The sequence below is a fragment of the Pygocentrus nattereri genome, chromosome 12 (assembly GCF_015220715.1).
Source record: "Pygocentrus nattereri isolate fPygNat1 chromosome 12, fPygNat1.pri, whole genome shotgun sequence".
Taxonomy (NCBI): Eukaryota; Metazoa; Chordata; class Actinopteri; order Characiformes; family Serrasalmidae; genus Pygocentrus; species Pygocentrus nattereri.
In genome coordinates, this window is record NC_051222.1 from 23,525,019 (window position 1) to 23,547,547 (window position 22,529).

The 22,529-nt window shown below is 38.1% G+C and overlaps 1 protein-coding gene across 4 annotated transcripts in view; it reads left to right on the top strand.

Moving 5' to 3' along the window:
• grin2bb (glutamate receptor, ionotropic, N-methyl D-aspartate 2B, genome duplicate b) overlaps window positions 1–22,529 on the top strand; it is a 143,004-nt gene that overhangs the window by 111,469 nt on the left and 9,006 nt on the right. For all 4 annotated transcript variants that reach the window (XM_037543379.1, XM_037543380.1, XM_017699105.2 and 1 more), the window contains exons 9-15: window positions 1,302–1,473; window positions 6,373–6,526; window positions 7,812–7,937; window positions 9,547–9,776; window positions 12,686–12,846; window positions 15,069–15,256; window positions 21,912–22,150. In XM_037543379.1, coding sequence (XP_037399276.1) covers window positions 1,302–1,473; window positions 6,373–6,526; window positions 7,812–7,937; window positions 9,547–9,776; window positions 12,686–12,846; window positions 15,069–15,256; window positions 21,912–22,150 — 1,270 coding nt within the window. The remainder of the gene's footprint in view (window positions 1–1,301; window positions 1,474–6,372; window positions 6,527–7,811; window positions 7,938–9,546; window positions 9,777–12,685; window positions 12,847–15,068; window positions 15,257–21,911; window positions 22,151–22,529) is intronic.

Sequence of the window (22,529 nt, forward strand, 5' to 3'; positions counted from 1 at the left end):
TGAACCATTGTTTGAACTATATTCTTTTCCAGTCTTTCAACTGCTATCCATATCATGCATAAACATTTAAACCTAAAATTATAGATGATTGAACAGCATAAAATGTCATTCTTGCTCATGCAGTAACACCTGGTTGAAAAGTAGCTTCAATTTACAAGACATTTCTGCTGTCGTTTGTAGCTTAGATGTCCCTGAGGGCTGCCTTTGATGCTGCAAAGCTCTTTTCTACAAATGAGCAGTAAAAAGCATAGTAAGATTCCCCAGCACTGTTTACTTGTTAGTGTGATTGTATACAAAATATGCTACACAAGTTTCAGCCCCTTAAACATGACTTGATCCTGAATGGAAAGAAGGTGCAGCATTTAATTTATGTTGCATTGTTTGTTAAGGATATGAGTTTATTACCAAATCCCAATCCTGTTTGTTTTATCTTGATATCTTATCTGCTAAACAGTACTGCTTACTGTTTTAGTTATCAGGTATTCACTGTTAGCGCACATATGAACTGGCGTGACAGATTAAAATATGAATGTTGGTGTTAGGTTGTACTAAGTCATCTCATGGCAGAGTTAAGTTAATCTTATTGTAAGACTGATTAGCTTTAAAAATATGCCCTTGCCATTGACTAAGATGCAGTAAATTGAATGGAGTTCATAGCTTTGTTCTCTCTAAAGACAGTGATATCCATTTTTACTGCTGAATAGTCAACAGCTTTATCAGGAAATATTTAAAAAATTTGATCTGTTGTAAGTGTGAATTTATCTTAAGGGGTATTTATCGACCATTATTGACTACACTGCTCAATTTATGTTAATGTTTTGTCATCAGTCATTCTGTGATGACTTGGCCAATTTGTTCATTATCATTCATCTAGATGCAGCAAGTTGGTTTCATACTCTAACAGCACATTTATAATTGACACAAAAGCATTTTCTGCTCTCTGGTTTTATGGACTTAAGGTCACAACAAATTTAGTAATGAACCACAGACCTAAAGGAAACCTGATTGTGTTTTACAACATACTCTTTCCATTATTGTGCTAGAGTCAAACACGTAACCCCAGTTTGCCCCAGTATAATTGGTAAATGCAAGTCTTTTTGGGGCATAGCATTAGCTAAATGTCCTGGCAATGATCATTTTGTGAATTGCTGTTATGTGAATCGCTGTTATTTTAAGGTCATTTTATTGAATTATTTCTCTCATTTCTCATGGTTAAGAGTCCTAAACAACCTTCATGTCAAGGATGAGTACCCCTTTACCGTCTGCCTTCCAGCTGACGTCTTTCTTCTTTCCTCTCCCAGAAACCAAACAGGCGATTCAGGGATCTACATCAAGCGCTGTTGCAAGGGCTTCTGCATAGACATCCTCAAAAAGATTGCCAAGACCGTCAAATTCACCTATGACCTTTACCTGGTGACCAACGGCAAGCACGGCAAGAAGGTCAATGGCACATGGAATGGCATGGTCGGAGAGGTGGGATCGGCTTTCAGATTCAATCCAGACCGTCTTTTTTAAGTCAGAGCTAGATATGCTCTGATCTGATCTGAAATATCTGATCATATTTTAATGGTTCTATATCGCCTCTTTTAAACCTGCTTGAACTCTGATATTTTTGTTAAACTTTCTGTGTAATTCCATAATTGAAACATGTATAAAGATGTACATTTCATTACATTGATGGTGATAGTGTGTAATGTCTACAACAGAAATCTAGCCATTTTATTTACTATCCAAAATGATGTTGATCTACATGTGTCTCATGAGTTTTGGTAAAATAGTGGTAAATCTGAAGAAAAGAGTATACTTTGAATACTATACCCACAATGAAGAAGTAGGTTACACTGTGCACAATATAGCACACTGACAAAAGAAGACAGAAGAAGCATGGTAGCCCAGACAAATAAAAATGATTTCCATATTATGCTGAAATAAAAAGTTGTTAAAATGCCTAAAAAGGTTATTATAAATTATAAGTTTACATTGCGATCTAACTGCTTAGTGTGTGGCCATGATGGACAGGGATGCAGTCTCACTTCCTGCTCTAAAATGCAGAGGTGTGGCTAAAATATGGCTCCACCTATGGAGTAAAACTAGTTTTTCAGCAGTAACAGATAAACATGGGACAACCTTTTTTATTTGAAAATTAAACTCGTGATTAATCTAAATCTTTTAACTTCTAAAAATACAAAAAAGAAATGAAGTATTATTTTGGAATTATTTTTGGTACTCTATAAATGATGATTTTGTATATATTTAGCTTTTTACTATCTCATTTACTTTCATTTAAGATCATAACATAATCCTTTTAATTATTTAGGATCTGAATACTTAAATGTTACTGAGAGACAGTTTGAACTAATTTGGTAGAATGGTGCATATATAAACACACATTAGCAAAACACAAGTAAAGTATCATCAGATATTCTGAATTAAAAGCCGTCAATATAACCATCAACGTAATAAAACAGTCCTTCACTGTTCATGAGGTTGGCTGATTAATTGAAAATAAAACCTTAAGGTTCATGTGAGTTGTAATAGCTTAAAAATACTGAGTCTGCCTCTTTAGAAATAATCTAATAATATACATTTTTCTGAAATAAAAAGTTAATGTTGTTAAAATGCCTAATAAGGTTATTATAAATTATAAGTTTATAAGTAAAAATCATGTTGAAGTTACAGTGTTTCAGCCTGGACTGCTCTGTGAGTGAGGACAGTAAAAAAACGTAGATATTTGCATTTTATTTCATTTTAATATAACATTAATAAAAAGCTGGGTAAAGTAGCTGAATTCACTGATAAGAAGGGCTTTGTGGATCCTTTTGGACATGTAGTATAAGTGCAGTAGAGAATTCAAGCTTTTATTTGTCTTCTTAATTGATTTGTAGTTAGACAGGCTTTTATATAAGGTTGATGGAACATGAAGCCAGTGTTTTTCAGCTTGGAAATGTGTCACTTAGTATTTATGAAAGTGTGAGGAAAGGAGTGTTGATGAAAGAGCAAGAGAGAGAGAGAATGAGTCAGTGACATAAAGAGAGACATGGAGAGAGAGCGAGTGAGACACAGGGAGGGAGGGAGAGAGAGAGAGAGAGAGCCCGAGGGTAAGTCCAGCTGGTGTTTCAATTCAGATTTCATAGATTAGAAATAATACCCATTGCAGAAGCATATGCTAATCCACAGTTTAAATGAATGTGGCACATTTATCTAATTTCTTTTCATTTAAAGTCAGATTAATTATCGTCACATCCGTCACAATGTTTGAGGAGGCTGCTGTTTTTGGCTGACTCGCTCGCTGCTTAATATCTGTGCATGATGGCTCAAGACATCTGTAATGTATTATTATTACTGCCCAAAATACACACACACACACACACACACACACACACACACACAAACACATTTATGCACACAAGCAAATACCAACACCATATATAATGCGTTTATTTTTCAGTCATTATTTTAAGGATTATCCAGTAACTACATAACTACATCGTCACTGGTCCAAAATTACTTAGAATAAAATCTTATTACATTAATTTAGATTTCAAGAGTATTGGTAACTTTCAAGGAAGCCCATATTCATAATCCATTATAAATGTGTTCTTTGCAACTTGTTAACCATGCTTTGTAGACATATTTATAAACTCACTAATGGTTCATAAGGCTTTAAATAATGAACTATAATAAATTCTAACACCAGTAACATGTGTCACTATTCACTGTAATGCCTTTTTAAATGGAGAATGACCTGTGCATAATTAAACTGCCTATAATATGCGTATATTAACAGTTACAAAAACACAAATACAAAACAAATAAAAATGATTTCCATATTATGCTGTTCATTGACATAAAAATTTACAAGAAATTATATATATACAAACTTTATACAGTATATTATAATGAACACAATAACAGATACATAAGCAATACTTGTGATGTCTTAAAATATCAATCGTTTGACACATTACTGATGGCATTTTAAATGTTCATACTTTTTTATTGCTGTTAAAGAGTATTATAGGTGCTTTATATTTATGTACAGGTCATTATCTATTTGAAAGCTATTATAATGAATAGTGATACTTCTGTGGCAATTTCTTTATGTAATTAAAGTTAATTACAGTACATTATTAGAGCCTTATGAGTTAATATTAGACTTTGCTATTAAAACTAAATATGCTAACAGTGCATTTTCACAAAGAGTTACAAGGACATTTATAACTATTTATAAATACAGACTTCATCGAAAGTATTACCAGAATATTTTTGCCTTCTCCTATAAAGTTATCATTTTGGAAATGGTTTTGTTAGGGCAATAATGATCTAGACCATTGAGGTTTTAACTCTGGCTTACTTAATGCATTGACATAGTTACATACTGTATGTGTCTTTGTTTCCTTTAATTAATTCAAATCTTCCCTCAGAGTAGTCGCCTACATGTCCGCATTGCCTGTGTTTTTTCTCTGTCTTACCATGTTTACCACTACATAAAGATGCTGCCTTTGTTGTTGGATGTACAGTGGCACACACATGCACACAAATTCACACAGAATTCTGCTCATTAAGAGCTTTTTAATGATTTGTTTAATTAGAGTAAACAACAAACGTCACAATAAAGTGTACGACTGAAGTGTGAAGTATATTCCTATTCATGTGTTTTCTTGCTCAGAATAGTAGCATGTAATGCAAACAATAAAACCTTGTTATGTTACGTTCTTTACATATCAAATTATCAACAGCAGCATAGAGAAATCACATTATTAAAGGTAGGAATTTACTTTTATGATTTCTTCTCTCCTGATACCAGCTGATACAGAGTACCATTTCAATACATTTACTCTTTATATACCTCACTGAGTAGAATGGCTTATTATTGGTAGCATAAGACTGCAACTGCACATCACTTCTTAACTTCAGAGAAAAAAAACATAAAAAACAAATGAGTCTACTGGCTAATGCAATAAGTGTATCTAAGAAACTGTATTCTGTTTAATATTAAGTATTGGTGCAAAAAGTGAGAAGGACCAAAAAAAGAAAAAAAAAACTATTGCTTAAGGATAAGATAAGGAGAATGGGGGGAGAAGTGTAGAAAATGGGTGGAGTGTTTCTCTAGCATACGTTCACCTTATTAACTCAGTCTGTTTTGCCCCATTTTCACATGTAGCCTGAGGCCTCTGATATTTAAAGCTAAATATACCTGAGCAGAAGAGGGGACTGGGGAAGGGATGATAGAAAGGAAGGGCAAGGAAGAAGGAAGGATGACTATTTCCAGATATAGCAGCCCACAGTAGTAACCCAATTTGTCTTTGTATGTTCACTCATTTTTTAAACATCTTTCTTTATCTTTTGTGTATATTGTTCTTTTATTAGAGCCAACCTGGGACACAAGGCAAAGCTGTTGAAACAAAAATATGGTGACAAAAGTGTCTTCCAGGTTAAATGTTATAAATGTAATGAATCAGTATCAATATTATCATCACGCTGTAAAAACATTTTCCACCTCATTGTCTGGTCTTGACCCAAAAGCAAAAACACACTCTGTAGATTAAATAGATCGAAATAGATTGAAACTGCTGTGAGTCGTTCTACAATGTCCTGCTCCAACATATGTCCTGGTCGGTTTCTTCTCAAATCAAGGGTATTAATAGGGCTGCAGTAACAGCCTCTAGTCTTCTGGGAAGGCTTTACACTAGATGTTGGAACATTGCTGATAGGATTTGATTGCGTTCAACCACAAGACCATTACAGTGGTCAGGTATGTTGAATTATTAGTTTTGAATCACACACTGCGTTCCAGCTCATCCCAAAGCTATTACATTCATTACTCCAGAGAGTGCAGTTCATGTGCGGTTGTTCAAGAGCTTCCCATTCTATTAGCAGTGCTGTTCCACAAAGATTATACAAGCTGTGTTTGCGCAGTTGAATGTCCACAACTTTAAAGTATCTGAATTCAGTAATCAGAAGAGGCTTCTGAATGCTATTGAAATTAAACTTAAATTGGCTGTAGATTGAAATGAGCATCAATAAAATACCTAGTACGTAGTGATGATATTGTAGCTGGCTAATGAAGAAAAAAAAAGGTTACTGATTAATATTCTGATTAAATCTCATTTTGTATATTTTGGAAAGTGGTCCCCATTTGTATGTAAAATGCCCCTGAATTCCAGTTAGTTAGGGCAAAATTTGGCCCGTAAAAATATATTTCCTACCTTGATTTAAAATCCAGTCCTTTCTTTGTCCTTTTTCCCCCTTTCAGCCATTGTTCATGGTTTCATTCATTCCTGTAGTCACATATGTCATAACTTAGTATTTTGTAACCTCTCTTTTTCTTTCTCTCTCTTTCTCTCTTTTTTCTTTCTCACCACGCTGTAGGTGGTGGCTAAAAATGCCCACATGGCAGTGGGCTCTTTGACCATCAACGAGGAGAGGTCAGAGGTCATTGACTTCTCTGTGCCCTTCATAGAGACGGGTATTAGTGTCATGGTCTCCCGTAGCAACGGCACAGTGTCTCCCTCAGCATTTCTAGGTATGGACCGTTTGTGTTCACTCACATGCAAACACTAAACATGGACATTCTTGCTGAGCAATTTGAAAAGAAAGTATTGCATGTCTGCTGATCAGGCCAAACAGTATTATTGTTCATGCATTGTTCAAATGTTTGGAATCACTCTTTTCAATATAAAATTAGTTTTGTTAGAGATACATGTGCAAATCTGTTTTTATTATGATGTTAATGCTCAGAAATTTCAAATAATTAGTAGGAATTCAGAAATTTTAGATATTACAGGATGATGAATGGCACTGTAGAAGATTCCATAATGACCGAGAAAACTGTATGACATTCAGAATGGAGGTAAAATAAATTAATATCCAGAATGCCTTATATTTGAAATATGCCATTAAATACAGTTTATTTATTTTTCAGGAGATATTTCTGAAGAGATTAAATATAAGATACACTTGCATAAGGAAGGGCAAAGGAAAGTAAAAAGGAAAATCAGTTTTTAGAACTGGAGTTTGAAAAATAATAAAAAGAGAAAATGGGACTCCTAACAGTCATTCAGAAGCTACCAAAACTACCAAAACCATCAAATGAACAATACTATGCGCTTTCATCTTTGAGAAACCTCAGGTGGGCCTGAAAGCATGTGTAGCTGTCCAGAAGAGGAAAAAACATTTGCAAATCAAATAAAGAAGCTGCTGGTGTTCTCAGAGCAATAGACTGGCTAGTATTCAACATCACTGAATGTTTTGTATTACTTGGATTGTGAAAGGCATAGAATACAACCACTTGCACACACCTGAAAAGAATAAAAGCTGTAATACTGAGAGGGTGGACAAAGTAAATACTGAATTCATTGGTATTGTATTAGTAGTTGAGGCTTTTGTGTAAATTTTTGTTTCACTTTTTTCTGAGGCTGAAAATGACTAACTTGTATTTAATGGTAATTTTGACTGGAAATTGGTAAATGAAGAGCGGTCTCTGGCTTTTGAGCAGTACTATACATAACTGCAGCATATTAATGTCTCAAACATACATTGAATAAAACATCGAAATACCTTTATATAGTACTTTATAATATTTGAATCTACAATGTCATTTTTGAATAAAATAACAATTTTTACTCTGATAAGTGATTCCAAACACTTGAACAGTACTGCAGCTCCTTCTGTCACACACTTTCTCTGCCAGTACAGACTCACTAAGTCGAATGAAGTGGTGTTCGTGATAAGATCACTTCTTCAGGATACCTCAATGAGCACTTCATTAACGAGACCCCTCTCTCTCTCTCTCTCTCTCTCGCTCTCAGAGCCCTTTAGTGCTGATGTCTGGGTGATGATGTTCGTGATGCTGCTGATTGTGTCTGCCGTCGCTGTCTTTGTCTTTGAGTACTTCAGTCCCGTCGGCTATAACCGCTGCCTCGCAGATGGACGAGGTACACACGTCCACACACACTTCCACATACACAGTGGGACAACACCTATTAAACACCCTGACACATTATAGCCAAGATGTCAAAACCCGTCACTCGTCCCTGTCCATACAAGCAATACATGCCTCTTCCCATCATATTGACCAGCATGGTAGCTCAGTATCTTTCTCTAAAATATAAGGTATAAGGTACAGTTTTGTGTGATTGTATCATGGAAAATCAAGTTTTCCTTGCTTTTTTGTCTTTTCAAAAATCCTGAATACTTTTATCATTACCCAGACTACATCATTTTTAGCTGTCCGTTGAAGTGATAAATTAAGTGATTAAACATTATGCTGCTTCTGGCTGTTGAGAGGCCAATGTACTGCTGCCCCCTAGAACATATAGACGTCTGAATGTAGTGGATTAAATTTATTTTAACAATTTGTTAATATTTCGGCCTGGACTGCTTCTGAATGAAGTGAAATACACAGCATGTTTGAACACTACTGGTCATATAACATGTTATTGTTAAGTGAAAATAGGTTAACACATCCTCTACAGGGAACAGAAATAAATGTGGCATTGATCTGTACATTTTAGTTGACAATTTAATTTTATTTGCCAAGTTTAATGATTTTATTGAAAAAATCATCAAATATAAAATATTGTACTATAACATTTGAACAGACCACATTTATTCTTTTCTAATATGTTAAATTCAGCAAATAAACAGTAACTGTGTATTAAAATGTGAAGAAGTTTGTGCTCTGCAGCAAACTTATTTTCAAACTTTTGCACAAGGGGTGCAGTAGTTAGATGACAATAGGTTGGAAAATTATCAATATAAATATAAGACTTTGGAAGATAGAGCCACAAAATACAGTGCATATATTATTGTTGTGATGGCCATGCAAACAGATCTATAGAGTCTTTCTAAAGAGAAGCAGAATAGATTCAGATCAAGTCAGGCTGGTTTGAATGGAGTCATATGGTGAGTATAGGCTGTAGTGTTTGCTGTTCTTTCTGTATGTCCTGCACAGTGATGGCGTGTCAGTAATTTGCGGTAAGCTGTGAGAAATAGGGGCTGTGGATTCTCCTCTCGCCCACAGCCCCATGTTTAATGACACGCCTCCGTTACATAAGCATGTTGTACCATGCCGCAGCTTAAACACACTTCAAATTACTACACACTGTGTGATCCCTCTGTGCCTCTCTCTCTGTCTCTCTCTGTCTCTCCTTTCTCTCTCTCGCTTTCTATCTCTCTGTCTAGCCTTCTGACAGCACTATGCCTTTTTCACCTCAGGTTACTGTTTCGACTGTTTTAAAACATGCTGACGATCGCATTCATCCAAGTTATAAACATCTTTTTTTGCCCCCTCTGTCTATTCTATCCTCTTTTCTCTTCCTTTGCCCCTCTACCTTTCACATTGCTTCCTTTGGGCCTCCTTCTTCCCCTCTCACTCTTTCTCTTTATCTCCTTCTCTGTCTCATACTTATTTTACACACACGCTCAAACACACTATTATTCTCCTACTCTTCTTACGTATTATACTATATTTCTCTCTCTCTCTCTCTCTCTCTCTCAATCTCCCCTGCTTTCTCTTTCTCTTTATTTGTCTCTCTTTCTCAGAGCCGGGTGGCCCCTCCTTCACCATCGGTAAGGCCATATGGCTGCTTTGGGGTCTGGTCTTCAACAACTCTGTACCTGTCCAGAACCCTAAAGGCACCACCAGTAAGATCATGGTCTCCGTTTGGGCCTTCTTTGCTGTCATCTTCCTGGCCAGCTACACAGCTAACCTGGCTGCCTTCATGATCCAGGAGGAGTACGTGGACCAGGTGTCCGGCCTCAGCGACAAAAAGGTAGCAGGGATTTACCTGTAAAACTCCACCCCTCTGGAGATAAGCTTTGTTGTTAATATTGTGGGACTGCTTTTAAAGCTGGCATTTCACAGTTTAGCAAATCTAGGATTAAAGCTACAGGAAGCCGTATTACTGTGTTGTTTTTAAGCCTAATTAATGCTAACAGCAGTTTAAACATTTATGGACTGAAATGAATAATGGAACCATTCAAATACCTGTAAGCTTAAACTTAGATCGATCTCATCATTTCCTTCATTAGACGAGTAGGTGTGCAGGGCAATCAAGAGGTGTATGCATCCTCAAAACAACCCCCCCCACCACTGCAACAACTACATCAACCAACTGCAACCAAAGGCTTCCTATAAATGCTGTCAAGGAATTTTGGCCCACTCTTCTTTGCAGATTTGCTTTAATTCATCGACAGAGGAGGGCTTTCAAGCTTGACCCGATGGTTTAAGGTCCTGCCCCAGCATCACAATGACGTTCAAGTCAGGACATTGACTAGGCCACTCCGAAACTTTAGGGGCCGAACTTGGTCTTGTGCTCGAAATCATTGTCCTGCCACATAACCCACTTGTGCAAGAGCCTCAGATAATGGACTGATGACTGCACAACTTTCAAGTAGAGAGCAGAATACTGTTGCCTAGGCCCTGAAACAGCAAAGCACAATATCATCATCCCACTATCACCACCATGTTTGACAACTGCTATGATGTTCTTGTTTTTTGTGGAAGCACTAGGTAAACACTGTCTTCCAAAAAGCTCCACTTTTAAACAATCAGTTTACAGAATATTATTCCAAAAGGCTTGCAGGTCAGCAAGGTGTGAAAATCTGAAACAAAAATTGGAATGGTAGTGCTGTATATGTGTTATGTGCTCAGTGTTGCAGTTCAGGTGTAAGTAAGAAGTTAAATTGCTTGTTATTGGCCTAGGTGTTTGTCGTGCACCAGTGGTCGGTCGTGTTAATTGCTCTGCCTTTCCCCACTATTTCTGCGGTATGTTCTTGCTGCTTTGCGTCTGGCCGGTATAAGTGAGAAATTACTGGGCTAATGGGAACTGGGTTACAGCTGCTAAAACAGGCAAGGAGAATTGACTTTGAGAGGCTGTTGTAGCCTCTGAATAATTGATGTGGTGAGATTTTGTTCTTTACTTTAAGTTGCGCTTTATTTTTTTCATGTCTGGCAAAGCTTCTGGGTGTCAAGCGGATGTAGCAATATGGGTTTACAGGATACACTGACATGATTCCACTGTGAAATGAGGAAAAAAGATCTCATTCATCTTTTAAGGTCTGAAGCAACCAAGCACCCACAGGTCACACCGCTGAGTTTTAGTGTTAACAAAAGCTGCACATTTCTTGTGTGTGTTTAAACCTGGATTTTGTGACTTGAAGTTAACATTTTGGAATTCACAAATTTATTTTGTGGCCTGACGTTGATAATAGCGTCTTAAGGTCCACATGATGTTTTTATCATGTCCTCAAGGGCTTTTTTTTTTTTTTTTACTACTAATTGATATTGTTTTTAATAGACTTTAATCTAGCTAGTTTTAGCTAACATTGCGTTTTGAGCAATTTTATTATAATATATAATGTTATATAATGTTGTAATATATACTATAATATGTAATGTTAAGTTGTTACTATTGTTAACGTTTACTTAAAAATGTTAAATGCATGGATGATTCTAAACTGACAATGTTGTAAAACATCAAGAATGAAGTTAGTCCAGAATGTCTCATGTTTCAAAAGCTTGAGGCAGACTATGTGACAAAAAAATACAATAAATAGTTAATGTGTATTGTTGTTGTCCAAAAAATTGATTTCCATTTTTTAAGATTTTTTAAATTCACATGCTAAAACACAGCAGCTATCTTTTGCATTGCGTGAAAATTCAATGAAGAATGGACCAACAGAAATGTTCCATAATCACTTTGAATAAAACCTCTTTACCTTAACTTACATCAAAAGTTGAGAATGTTTTGCCTTCTCCTGTGCAATTACTATTCTGGAGATACATATTTGCACTCAAAAAATTTGTAACTCAAAATCATTGGAATACTAAATAAAACATCAAACATATAATATTACAGAATGAGGGTTCTTCAAGGGTTCCTTGCATAATGAAAGGGATTATCAAACTGGTGGAAAATGTGCTGAAGGTGGTTTTATATAGAACCCTTTAAAAAAGATAGGACCATTTACAGCACATTCTCCATCAATCTGAAGAACACTTTCACAATGCAGAGAACATTTGAATCATGCAAAGGGTTCTTTGAGTGTTCCTGATTCCATATAGAACCATTTTCTTTACTGAGGAACCCTTGAAGATCAATCTTTTTCAGGAGTGTACCTCTGGTTTCTGGTTTATAAGATTAAGATTACATTGTACAGTCTATTACTATATTGAAATAATAAATATTGTTAATATATCAATTTATCCCAAACTTTTAAACAGTAACTTAGCAACTTGTTTGTATCTAAAACTTTAGCCTCAAGAACACCGTACATGAGGGGACATGCTACATTTTGGGTTTTGGGTTCCATCATTGTCTTTATTTCAATGTTAATTGAATATGTTGTTTTTGTCATAGGTGCATTTTATAAAATTTACTTAATTAATTTTTATCAGACTCCAAAGGCATGATGAGCATATTGTTGTTACATGATGTTGTAATCTCTGAATGTAGTTTATGTTGTTGAATGTTGTTTAATGCATCTTCATGTAATGATTTTATTCAATGTATTTTTGGAGCTTTTCTCTTGTTCTGTCCATCATGAAATGGTTACACATTGTAAAGGGCAGCTGATGTCTTTAAATGGTGTGAAAATAAATGAAAAACAAAATAAGGAATCCTTCCTAATTGCATTTTTCCAGAGTTTTTCACCCTCTCTGTCTCTCTCCTCCCTCCAGTTCCAGCGTCCAAATGACTTCTCTCCTCCATTCCGTTTTGGCACGGTTCCCAACGGCAGCACAGAGAGGAACATTAGGAACAACTACAAAGAGATGCACAGCTACATGACCAGCTTCCACCAGAAGAACGTAGATGAGGCCCTCCATAGCCTGAAGACTGGGTGAGTGAAAGAGTAAAAGAGAGGGGTGGTTAAGCATGAGCAAGCATGAGGAAAAAGAAAGCAACAGAAAAAGAAGTGTGGGGTGGGGGACAGAGAGTAAGAAGGATTGAGGATGGGAGGGGGAGAGAGAGAGAGAGAGAGAGAGAGAGAGAGAGAGAGAGAGAGAGAGAGAGAGAGAGAAAGCGAGAGCGAGAGTGAGAGCGAGAGAGAGAGAGAAAGCGAGAGCGAGAGAGAGAGCGAGAGAGAGAGCGAGAGAGAGAGCGAGAAAGCGAGAGCCAGAGTGAGAGCGAGAGAAAGAGAGAGACAGAGAGAGAGAGAGCAAGAGAGAGAGAGAGAGAGAGAAAGCGAGAGAGAAAGTGAGAGAGAGTGAGAGCGAGAGCCAGAGTGAGAGCGAGAGAAAGAGAGAGACAGGCAGAGACAGAGAGAGAGAGAGCAAGAGAGAGAGAGAGAGAAGCTTAAGGATAAGATATGTATGTGAGTGAGTGGGTGTTCAGTGGACTCACAGCTGGTAATAGCATCAAACTGGAGAAGCCTGAGGCTGTTTGTTTAGAAATGACTAAGCCACACATCTCACTGAGACACTGAACTGACTGTAACGTTTAATTCCTCTGGAATCATTTCTGATGTGTGGCATCTCTAATCATAATAGATTTTAATAAGCATACAGGTCTTTCCTATACATCCATTTTCACACCATATTGTAATATATTATGCAAGAACAATCACCAGAACCCAGTACTGTATACTGTTTTAAACTATAGTTGGAAATACACTACCCTATCAAAAGTATTGGGACACATCTGTAATTGAGATTAACTAAACATTTTGGGAAATAATATGGAAATTAGAGCTGCATAAAAGTCAAATGTCAGTGACCACCCTTTGATTCATTTAATTTTCTCATCAAAACACCCATTAAAAAGTTATTTATTGCAAAGAAAGCATATTTGACATAGAATATGACATTTGACATAAAATATACAATTTGACGTCTCACAGAAGCCTGCACAGCTCCATATAATATCATTTTCAGTATTTAATGTCTGTACCTTTATTATAGCTACCATTCTTTTTTTGAAAAACAATCTGCCTAGATACTTTTCTATCTGATCTACATAATTCCAATTACAAATGTAGACTCTACAAGATTGTTTTTTGTCTATTTTCTTTGCTCAATAATGGCTTTTTGACAACTACACATCCTTTTAGCCTCATAGTGTTGAGTTGTCTTCTCACAGAGGTAGCACAGACAGAAACACCTGTGGTCAAATAAATACTGATTTAATATTTGTTGGAGAGAAAAGGAATAACTAGTACTTTATGGCTTTTTTTGACTGGAAACTAAATAAACAAAAATAAACAAAAGGATGGTCTCTGACATTTGCGTAGTACTGTAGTATAATTTAGGACAAATATCAGTATGTGCCATTGGGGTACAACTGCCAATTCCAAAAACATCTGCCTTGAAAATTGAAGGAGAATGAAGATGATACTGCAGCAAAGGAAAGAGCAGATTGGGAAAAAAAAACTGCTGACCAAAAGACAACGTGCATTGAGAGCATCTTGTTGTTGCTTTAATAAAAGAAGAGAGGATGGTTATTCCACCTTTATGTTCACAGAAAATTGCTTCAGAGCCTTCCACCAGATACTAACGCAATTATTTGGGCCACAGTGCTCCTACATGAATACATTTTTGCAGTAAAAGCATGTTTGTGCTGAACTACAACACTTGTGGTAGGAGTATATAATCCTTAAGTCTATAGATAAAAAGTGACTATAAAAGTGACGATCATATCCTGAAGTGAGAAGATGTCACATCCACAGCTGCTGATGTACATCAAAACTGAGTCTAGACTTTATGTATTTTGTGCTGGGCCTTGGACTTGCTCCATCATGTTCAGAACCAGCACCCTACATTGGCAAACTACAGCTAGGGCCTTGGTGTGACAGTTCACTAGTGATACAGTATATGAGGCATTTTTGCTAAATTGACCAAAAAAGGGGGAAAAAGTCATACGAAAGTATATGCACAAAGTTAAATTGGCCATGGTCTAACAAACACTCTGTAGCATTCCCTAGCCTCTGCGGTTTAATTTATACTTTTGCAATTTGCCCTTGTGAGTGTAAAGTCCGCATGGGTATCCAAATATAGTTGGCATCCATTAGCTGCAGTCAAGCACTCTTCAACGCCTGAATGATCTTTCCCCCTCTATTCTTGACAGTAAACTGGACGCGTTTATCTACGATGCTGCTGTGCTGAACTACATGGCAGGCAGAGACGAGGGCTGTAAACTCGTAACCATCGGTAGTGGTTATATCTTTGCTACCACGGGCTACGGCATTGCAATCCAGAAAGATTCAGGCTGGAAGAGGCCAGTGGATCTCGCCATTCTGCAGTTGTTCGGAGACGGTAAGCCCTGTAAAACAACGTTCATAAGGGCAGTATTACAGGAATTATTTCTGTTTCATTTGGCCACTGAACAAGCTCAGAGATACCTCATTATACATGAGCACACATAGGTATTTCAGGTGAATACCCCCTGAAGAATGTTTTGTATGTAAATGCATAAGAATGTTCTGAGTCTATTTGCCCTGTTATCCTAAAACCAAGGCTACAAAAAAACCCAAAAAATGGCTTGCTTAGAGGAGCAATGATATTATTAACATTTCTTGCACTATTCAAGCCCAACTTAATATTCCTAATCAATTTGAATCAAACTTAAAAATGATTAATTCCACTCCCTTTGCAAAGGCTGGTATAGTACACTGCTCAAAAAAATAAAGGGAACACTCAAATAACACATCCTAGATCTGAATGAATGAAATATTCTCATTGAATACTTTGTTCTGTACAAAGTTGAATGTGCTGGCAACAAAATCACACAAAAATCATCAATGAAAATCAAATTTATTAACCAATGCAGGCCTGGATTTGGAGTCACACACAAAATTAAAGTGGAAAAACACACGACAGGCTGATCCAACTTTGATGTGATGTCCTTAAAACAAGTCAAAATGACGCTCAGTATTGTGTGTCGCCTCCACGTTCCTGTATGACCTCCTTACAACGCCTGGGCATGCTCCTGATGAGGTGACAGATGGTCTCCTGAGGGATCTCCTCCCAGACCTGGACTAAAGCATCCGCCAACTCCTGGACAGTCTGTGGTGCAACATGGCGTTGGTGGATGGAGCGAGACATGATGTCCCAGATGTGCTCAATCGGATTGAGGTCTGGGGAACGGGCGGGCCAGTCCATAGCTTCAATGCCTTCATCTTGCAGGAACTGCTGACACACTCCAGCCACATGAGGTCTAGCATTATCCTGCATTAGGAGGAACCCAGGGCCAACCGCACCAGCATATGGTCTCACAAGGGGTCTGAGGATCTCATCTCGGTACCTAATGGCTGTCAGGCTTCTTCTGGTGAGCACATGTAGGGAAAGAAATGCCAAACCGGTCATGCTGAAGAATGTTGCAGGCAGCAGATCGCTCTCCACAGCGTCTCCAGACTCTGTCACGTCTGTCACGTGCTCAGTGTGAATCTGCTTTGATCTGTGAAGAGCACAGGGCGCCAGTGGCGAATTTGCCCATCCTGGTGTTCTCTGGCAAATGCCAAGCGTCATGCATGGTGTTGGGCTGTGAGCACAACGCCCATCTGTGGACGTCGGGCCCTCATACCATCCTCATGGAGTCGGTTTCTAACCGTTTATGCAGACACATGCACATTTGTGGCCTGCTGGAGGTCATTTTGCAGGGCTCTGGCAGTGCTCCTCCTGTTCCTCCTTGCGCAAAGGCGGAGGTAGCGGTCCTGCTGCTGGGTTGTTGTAGCTGCACTACCTGAGCCACTTGTGTGGGTTGTAGAGTCCGTCTCATGCTACCACGAGTGTGAAAGCACCACCAACATTCAAAAGTGACCAAAACATCAGCTAGAAAGCAGAAAGGTACTGAGAAGTGGTCTGTGGTCCCCACCTGCAGAACCACTCCTTTATTGAGTGTGTCTTGCTAATTGCCAGTAATTTCCACCTGTTGTCTATTCCATTTGCACAACAGCTGTGAAATTGATTGTCAGTCAGTGTTGCTTCCTAAGTGGACGGCTTGATTTCACAGAAGTTTGATTTACTTGGAGTTATATTGTGTTGTTTAAGTGTTCCCTTTATTTTTTTGAGCAGTGTATAATGCAGGCATAGTATAATGAAATGAATAGTTTAGTATAATTTGCAGGTATAGTATAATGAAATGAAGCTATTAGATCCAGCAGTTGTACTCGTACTTAAAAGCACCTTTTAACACACACACACAGGCTATTGAATTTTACATTGCTCCAAAGTGTAGCCGATAATTATTTACCAGAAGATGTTATGATAGCATAGACAGCCTAATAAGCACAGAGTTGCACTGTTAAATGTGTAACCCATACTTCTACAGAATGAAGTTTATGTTGAGAAAATATTGATATTAAAGGGACACTCTGGTCAAAATGAGAAATGTAACCATCACTACACCTGGTGTAAACCTATCTGCTTGCTTCCTACAGCAGTGCTGCAGTGGTACCTAGAGTACCTTTCTTGTTTAAAGAAAACCACCTTCTGATGATGTAGGTGGGATGAACTTTTGAAAAATAACAACTGCTTTGGGGTGAATTTTTGGGGGCTTTTTCAGCTGTCGAATGCAGACTGAAATCAGTTACTGCTAAGAATCTGAATATCTTTTTTTGCAGCCGTTTTAACTCTGGTTGCTTTCATTTTCAACACTTTCATTTTTTCAATGAATTACTCAAATAACAGACTCATCAGATGAAGATGTCAACAACCCAATAGATAAAGTTAGCAAAATAGCTATCTGGCTGTGTAAATACCTCAAGTAAGAAGGTAAATACATCAAGTAAGAAGGTAATGACACTGTCATCCATTTTGGGCTGAATAAAAATAGAAAACATTTTTAAAAGTTTGTCTGAGGACAAAGATAAGAGTTACAGTAATAATAGCATGGTTGTATTGCTTAGCCTGGGGATCATTGTCTATGCTAGTAGTCAGGATTTGTTGACACCATGGGGATTCGCAGTGGTTGTATAAAGTGTTAATCCTTAATGCTGAGTATTGTAGTGAGTGAACATCGATGAATGAAAACCCTATAAAATCGAGAATTTGTTTAAGGCTAAGGGATAAAATGCTGCTTTCTGACTGGGAACAAAGATTTTAGGTTCTGTTCAGAAAAAAGTTCATGGTGTCTGCGTTTTGTTCCTGTTGTTCATTTTCAGTTTTATATTTTCATTCCATGATCCAGCATTCATGGTGTGTATATATACTATAACATTCAATTCAAGCTTATTCTATAGCTTTCTCATTTGGTTCACTGTCCTTTTTAGTGGAGAGGTAGTCTAGAGCTGCTCCGAGAGTCTTAAATAACTTCCCCTCAAGGCAGACATCATACCCACACCCAGATAAGAAATGACAGGGACCTGGATTTACACCCACCATAGTCCCATGTTGATGAGTATGTGTATATGGAGCATAGTAGTGCTTTAAATTGTCCTGTTAGAACTCCTGTTACACTAACAAACCTGTTTGAAGCATTAGAACTGACATTTGTCTCAGTCATCTTGTCCTTTGTTTCCCAGGGTACTCTGTACTCTTACCAGTGTTAACTCTGTTGAATTCCAGGAAAGGTTTAGCTTACCTATCGCAAGTGTTTTAGGGTTTGGAGTAGCACAGAATAAGAACCAGCTTAAGAGCCTTAAGGACTTAATTGGACCCCACTTTACAATAGATGTCACTGTTATTACAGGACATATATATTTCAGGCATGTAATGACTTGTGAAATGATCATTTATCTAAAATATTACAGTACAAAGGGAACCACAAATTAGTAACAACATAGTAATGACAAACACCAGTACTGCCATGTCAAAGCATAGTAATTTATGGCATCTCAGAATAGTTTTATATTTAACACAGTGACTTATGAAATAATGTAACTTGCAAGGTAATTTGTTAAAATGTAAATGTTATCAATTATGTTGACACTAATAATATTCAAGTTCACTTTCACAGATATTTCACAGTCTCAAATTACAATTACTTCATAACCCAGATTTATAAAGTCACCCAGTCATGGAGCAATATTTAACACCACATCTTCTAGTCTGTAGCTGTAGTCTTATAATATTCTCTGTGACTTTTCTTCATCAAAAGATATGAAAAAGTATATAGACATATCAAAAGTTGTGAGACACTACAGACTACTCTACAACAAAAGAGAAAAGAATAGAGAAAACAAGAAAAGTGTTGATCTTGGAATTTTTACTACATTACGTTGTTTCCTCTGCTTTCTTTTTCATCCACTTAACAAGCCTGAGCCATCACTGACAAGCCCATCTCGTTCTTCACACGACTTCTGAACAAAGACACACAGAGAACATGGCCCGCATACTCCGATGCAATCGCAAATAGTGCTAATAGATTTCGACACTGTGGATCATACGTTGTACTGCAAGGATATCAGAGCTGGATTGTGGGGACCCAGCCACACAAAACACTCTCTTGCTAGCCTAAATTAGCCCTGGCCTAGTTACTGGGCTACCTTTTGAGTGATTGCTCATGCATGCATATAGACATGCGCTGCTAGCGACACACGTTAGCTTAGCGACGCGGCAGCTGCCCATTTGGAGGTCTGCTGTAGGTATGCTCAGGTGTGTCATGCATTGTTATTTTGTGGCTGCTAGGCATTATATAATTTTATATAGGAGCCAAGACTGAGAGTAGTGCCCTAGTTAGACGTGTCAAGGCTAGCTTGTGGCGGCCCTTGAGTGGATTGGGGATGGCATCAAGTGTGTGTGTGTTTTTGTGTGTGTGTGTGTGTGTGTGTGTGTGTGTGTGTGTGTGTGTGTGTTTATGTGACTTCCAAACTGGAGCACTCTCTCACACACTCACAAACATACACGGCACATGTAGGCAAACATTTACGCAGTTGTGGTATCACTATCCCCGTTTCTGTCTCTCACATATGCACATATGTCCAAAGGGAGCAGTCTACATAGTTCTCCTTCAGCAAGGGGAAACCAATACGCTGACAGAGAAAGAAATATCTCTTAGGCCAAAAAAGCCTGTAGGTCCTCTCAGATCTTCTCCATCACATCTTTTAAGTAGGGCATCGTAGGAAAAGCTCCAGATTAACAGCCAGCGTCAGAGCGACTTTAGCATCCAAGAAGACCTATTTCATATGCGCATGACCAGTGGCGTAACTTGGACCGAGGTGCAAAAAGACTGAATTTGGCCCCCATATGAAAATGACCTTAAATATACAAATATACAAAAGTGACTAGACAATTGAAAATAAATACAATACGCAAAGCTTTTTTTGTGATATTTACGCTTTAAAATTGTCAAGCAACATTACATGAGTACATACATAATTGACTAAAAATGTCACCTTCAAATTGATGCGCTCCTAGGTCTAATGTAGGCCAATAGTGGAAGTATTTTAGTGAGTTATCATATTTAAGTCCAAATATGTTATGAATCTGATCACCATGCACCCCCCCTCCACCTTGCTACAGGTAGTTATAATGGAATTCCACTGATTTTTCAAAATATCTGTCTAATTCCAACATTAACATGCAAGCAAAGTCTTTCAGACTGGTTTGATATGAAATGTTTCATTTTAGAAAACAGATTTCTTTAAAGTAGTGGCAACAGGAACCAAGGGTCAAGTCCACACTGCAAATATAACCCGTTTTCTTTGTTATCCAAAATGACCAATGAACCTACACCTGTTTTCTGAGTTTTATGTGTAGTGTTAATAATGTTTAAGTAGTGGTAAATTGGAAAACTGTTTTTTAGCCTTAACATGTCCATACCTCTCCACCATGAATTAAATAATACATTTTAGGCCAAAAGCTTATTGTAAAAAAGACATCAGGCATCGAGCAACATATTACATGAAATAGTCACAAATAACTTTAAGATGTAGCTTTAAGAGGCATTAAACTCCTGTGACATTTGGTTCCTCTCACCATCGCTGTGAACAATTCTGATTAGGTCCAAAAAATTAGGCAAGTTTTTCTAGAACAAAGCATTTCACATTACACCATTCGGAATGATTTTGTTTACATCTTAATGACTGAATTATGCAGAAATAAAAAAAAATGGATGGAATTCCACTTTAAGCCAGTGGGTATTACAGCAGTGAACATTCTAACTACTCCAAATGCTTGACTACCATGTTTAATCAAAGAACTAGTTTGCTCCCTTTGTCTCTGATTATGGAATGGATGGACAGAGAGTGGATTTATATGGAGGGGGGGCTTAATTCTGCCCCTCCTTTTAGAACTGCCAGGCCCTTAAGCCACCCCCCTTAGCTCCTGGAGCCAAATCACAAGTGACGCTCATAATCAATCATTAATGAGGAAGCGCTCCGTCGGGAATGCGTCGGGAGTAATGCGACATGACAAATGTTGCAGATCGCGGGGGCCTTAATTTGTTTACTGCACGCGGCATCGGAGAAGTTCTCAACAAATGCTTCCAGATGAAGATAAGCACAAACAGACGAATGCGTATTACCGCAAATGCCCAAAAAAACTCACACAAATGCACAAAGAAGGGGAAAAATCCTGACGCACATTTAAACAAACCCTTTTGAAAACACTTAAAGAAACTCCTACAATTTTTTTTCTCTCAGAAACATATACAGTCAGTGTGTTTCTAATGTACACACACATTTTAACTTACAGGACACTACTGTACACTCACTTTCACTCAAGGCCAAACATCACGCACTTACTCATCTCTCTCCCTCTGCCCTTGCTCTCTCAATCTCTCTGTGTGCCCTTCACCCTAAACAAACTCCAACTCTGCTGCCATCCTCACAACGTTCACTTTCTCTCCCTCCTGCCATCCTTCCATAATCCATTCATCCCTCCACCTCTCCCTTTTCCCATTTTTCATTTCATGTTTCCATCCAAACCTCTCCTTTCCTCTTTCATCCTTCCATTCCTCATTCTCCAATTCTGGCGTCCTTCTCCCACTCTCTCTCCACACCCCCCCACCCTTCTCTTTCTCTCTCTGCAGGTGAGATGGAGGAGCTGGAGGCTCTCTGGCTGACTGGGATCTGTCACAACGAGAAGAACGAGGTGATGAGCAGCCAGCTGGACGTGGACAACATGGCCGGTGTCTTCTACATGCTGGGGGCGGCCATGGCTCTGTCACTCATCACCTTCATAGCAGAGCACCTGTTCTATTGGCAGCTACGTTTCTGCTTCATGGGCGTGTGCTCGGGCAAGCCCGGCATCACCTTCTCCATTAGCAGGGTAAGTGGCTCTAGCATCTTATACAAGCACTCTCTTCTCAGGCAGAACCACTCTGTTTGAAGTATGCATGGGGTGCTTGAAGGGCCCTATTGTATCAGCTTTGAAAAACTGGCCTGGGAGTGTTGCTGTTTTCTGATGAGAAATGCCCCTTTGACTAGAACTAGAATTCCAGAACTTCTCGAACCAAGCAATTGACCTATCCTTGCTCCACCCATATTTGTTCACCATGTAAAGTTAGCCCAGATTTAAGAATTTCTAGTCTGCTCAGCTGTGTAACAGTGTAGAGTGTAGAAAGTAATGCATAGCTGAAATATTGGTACAGTCACTTTTCACTTTCATTTCACATGTAAAATCACTCACTTTAGCCCTTATTTTACTC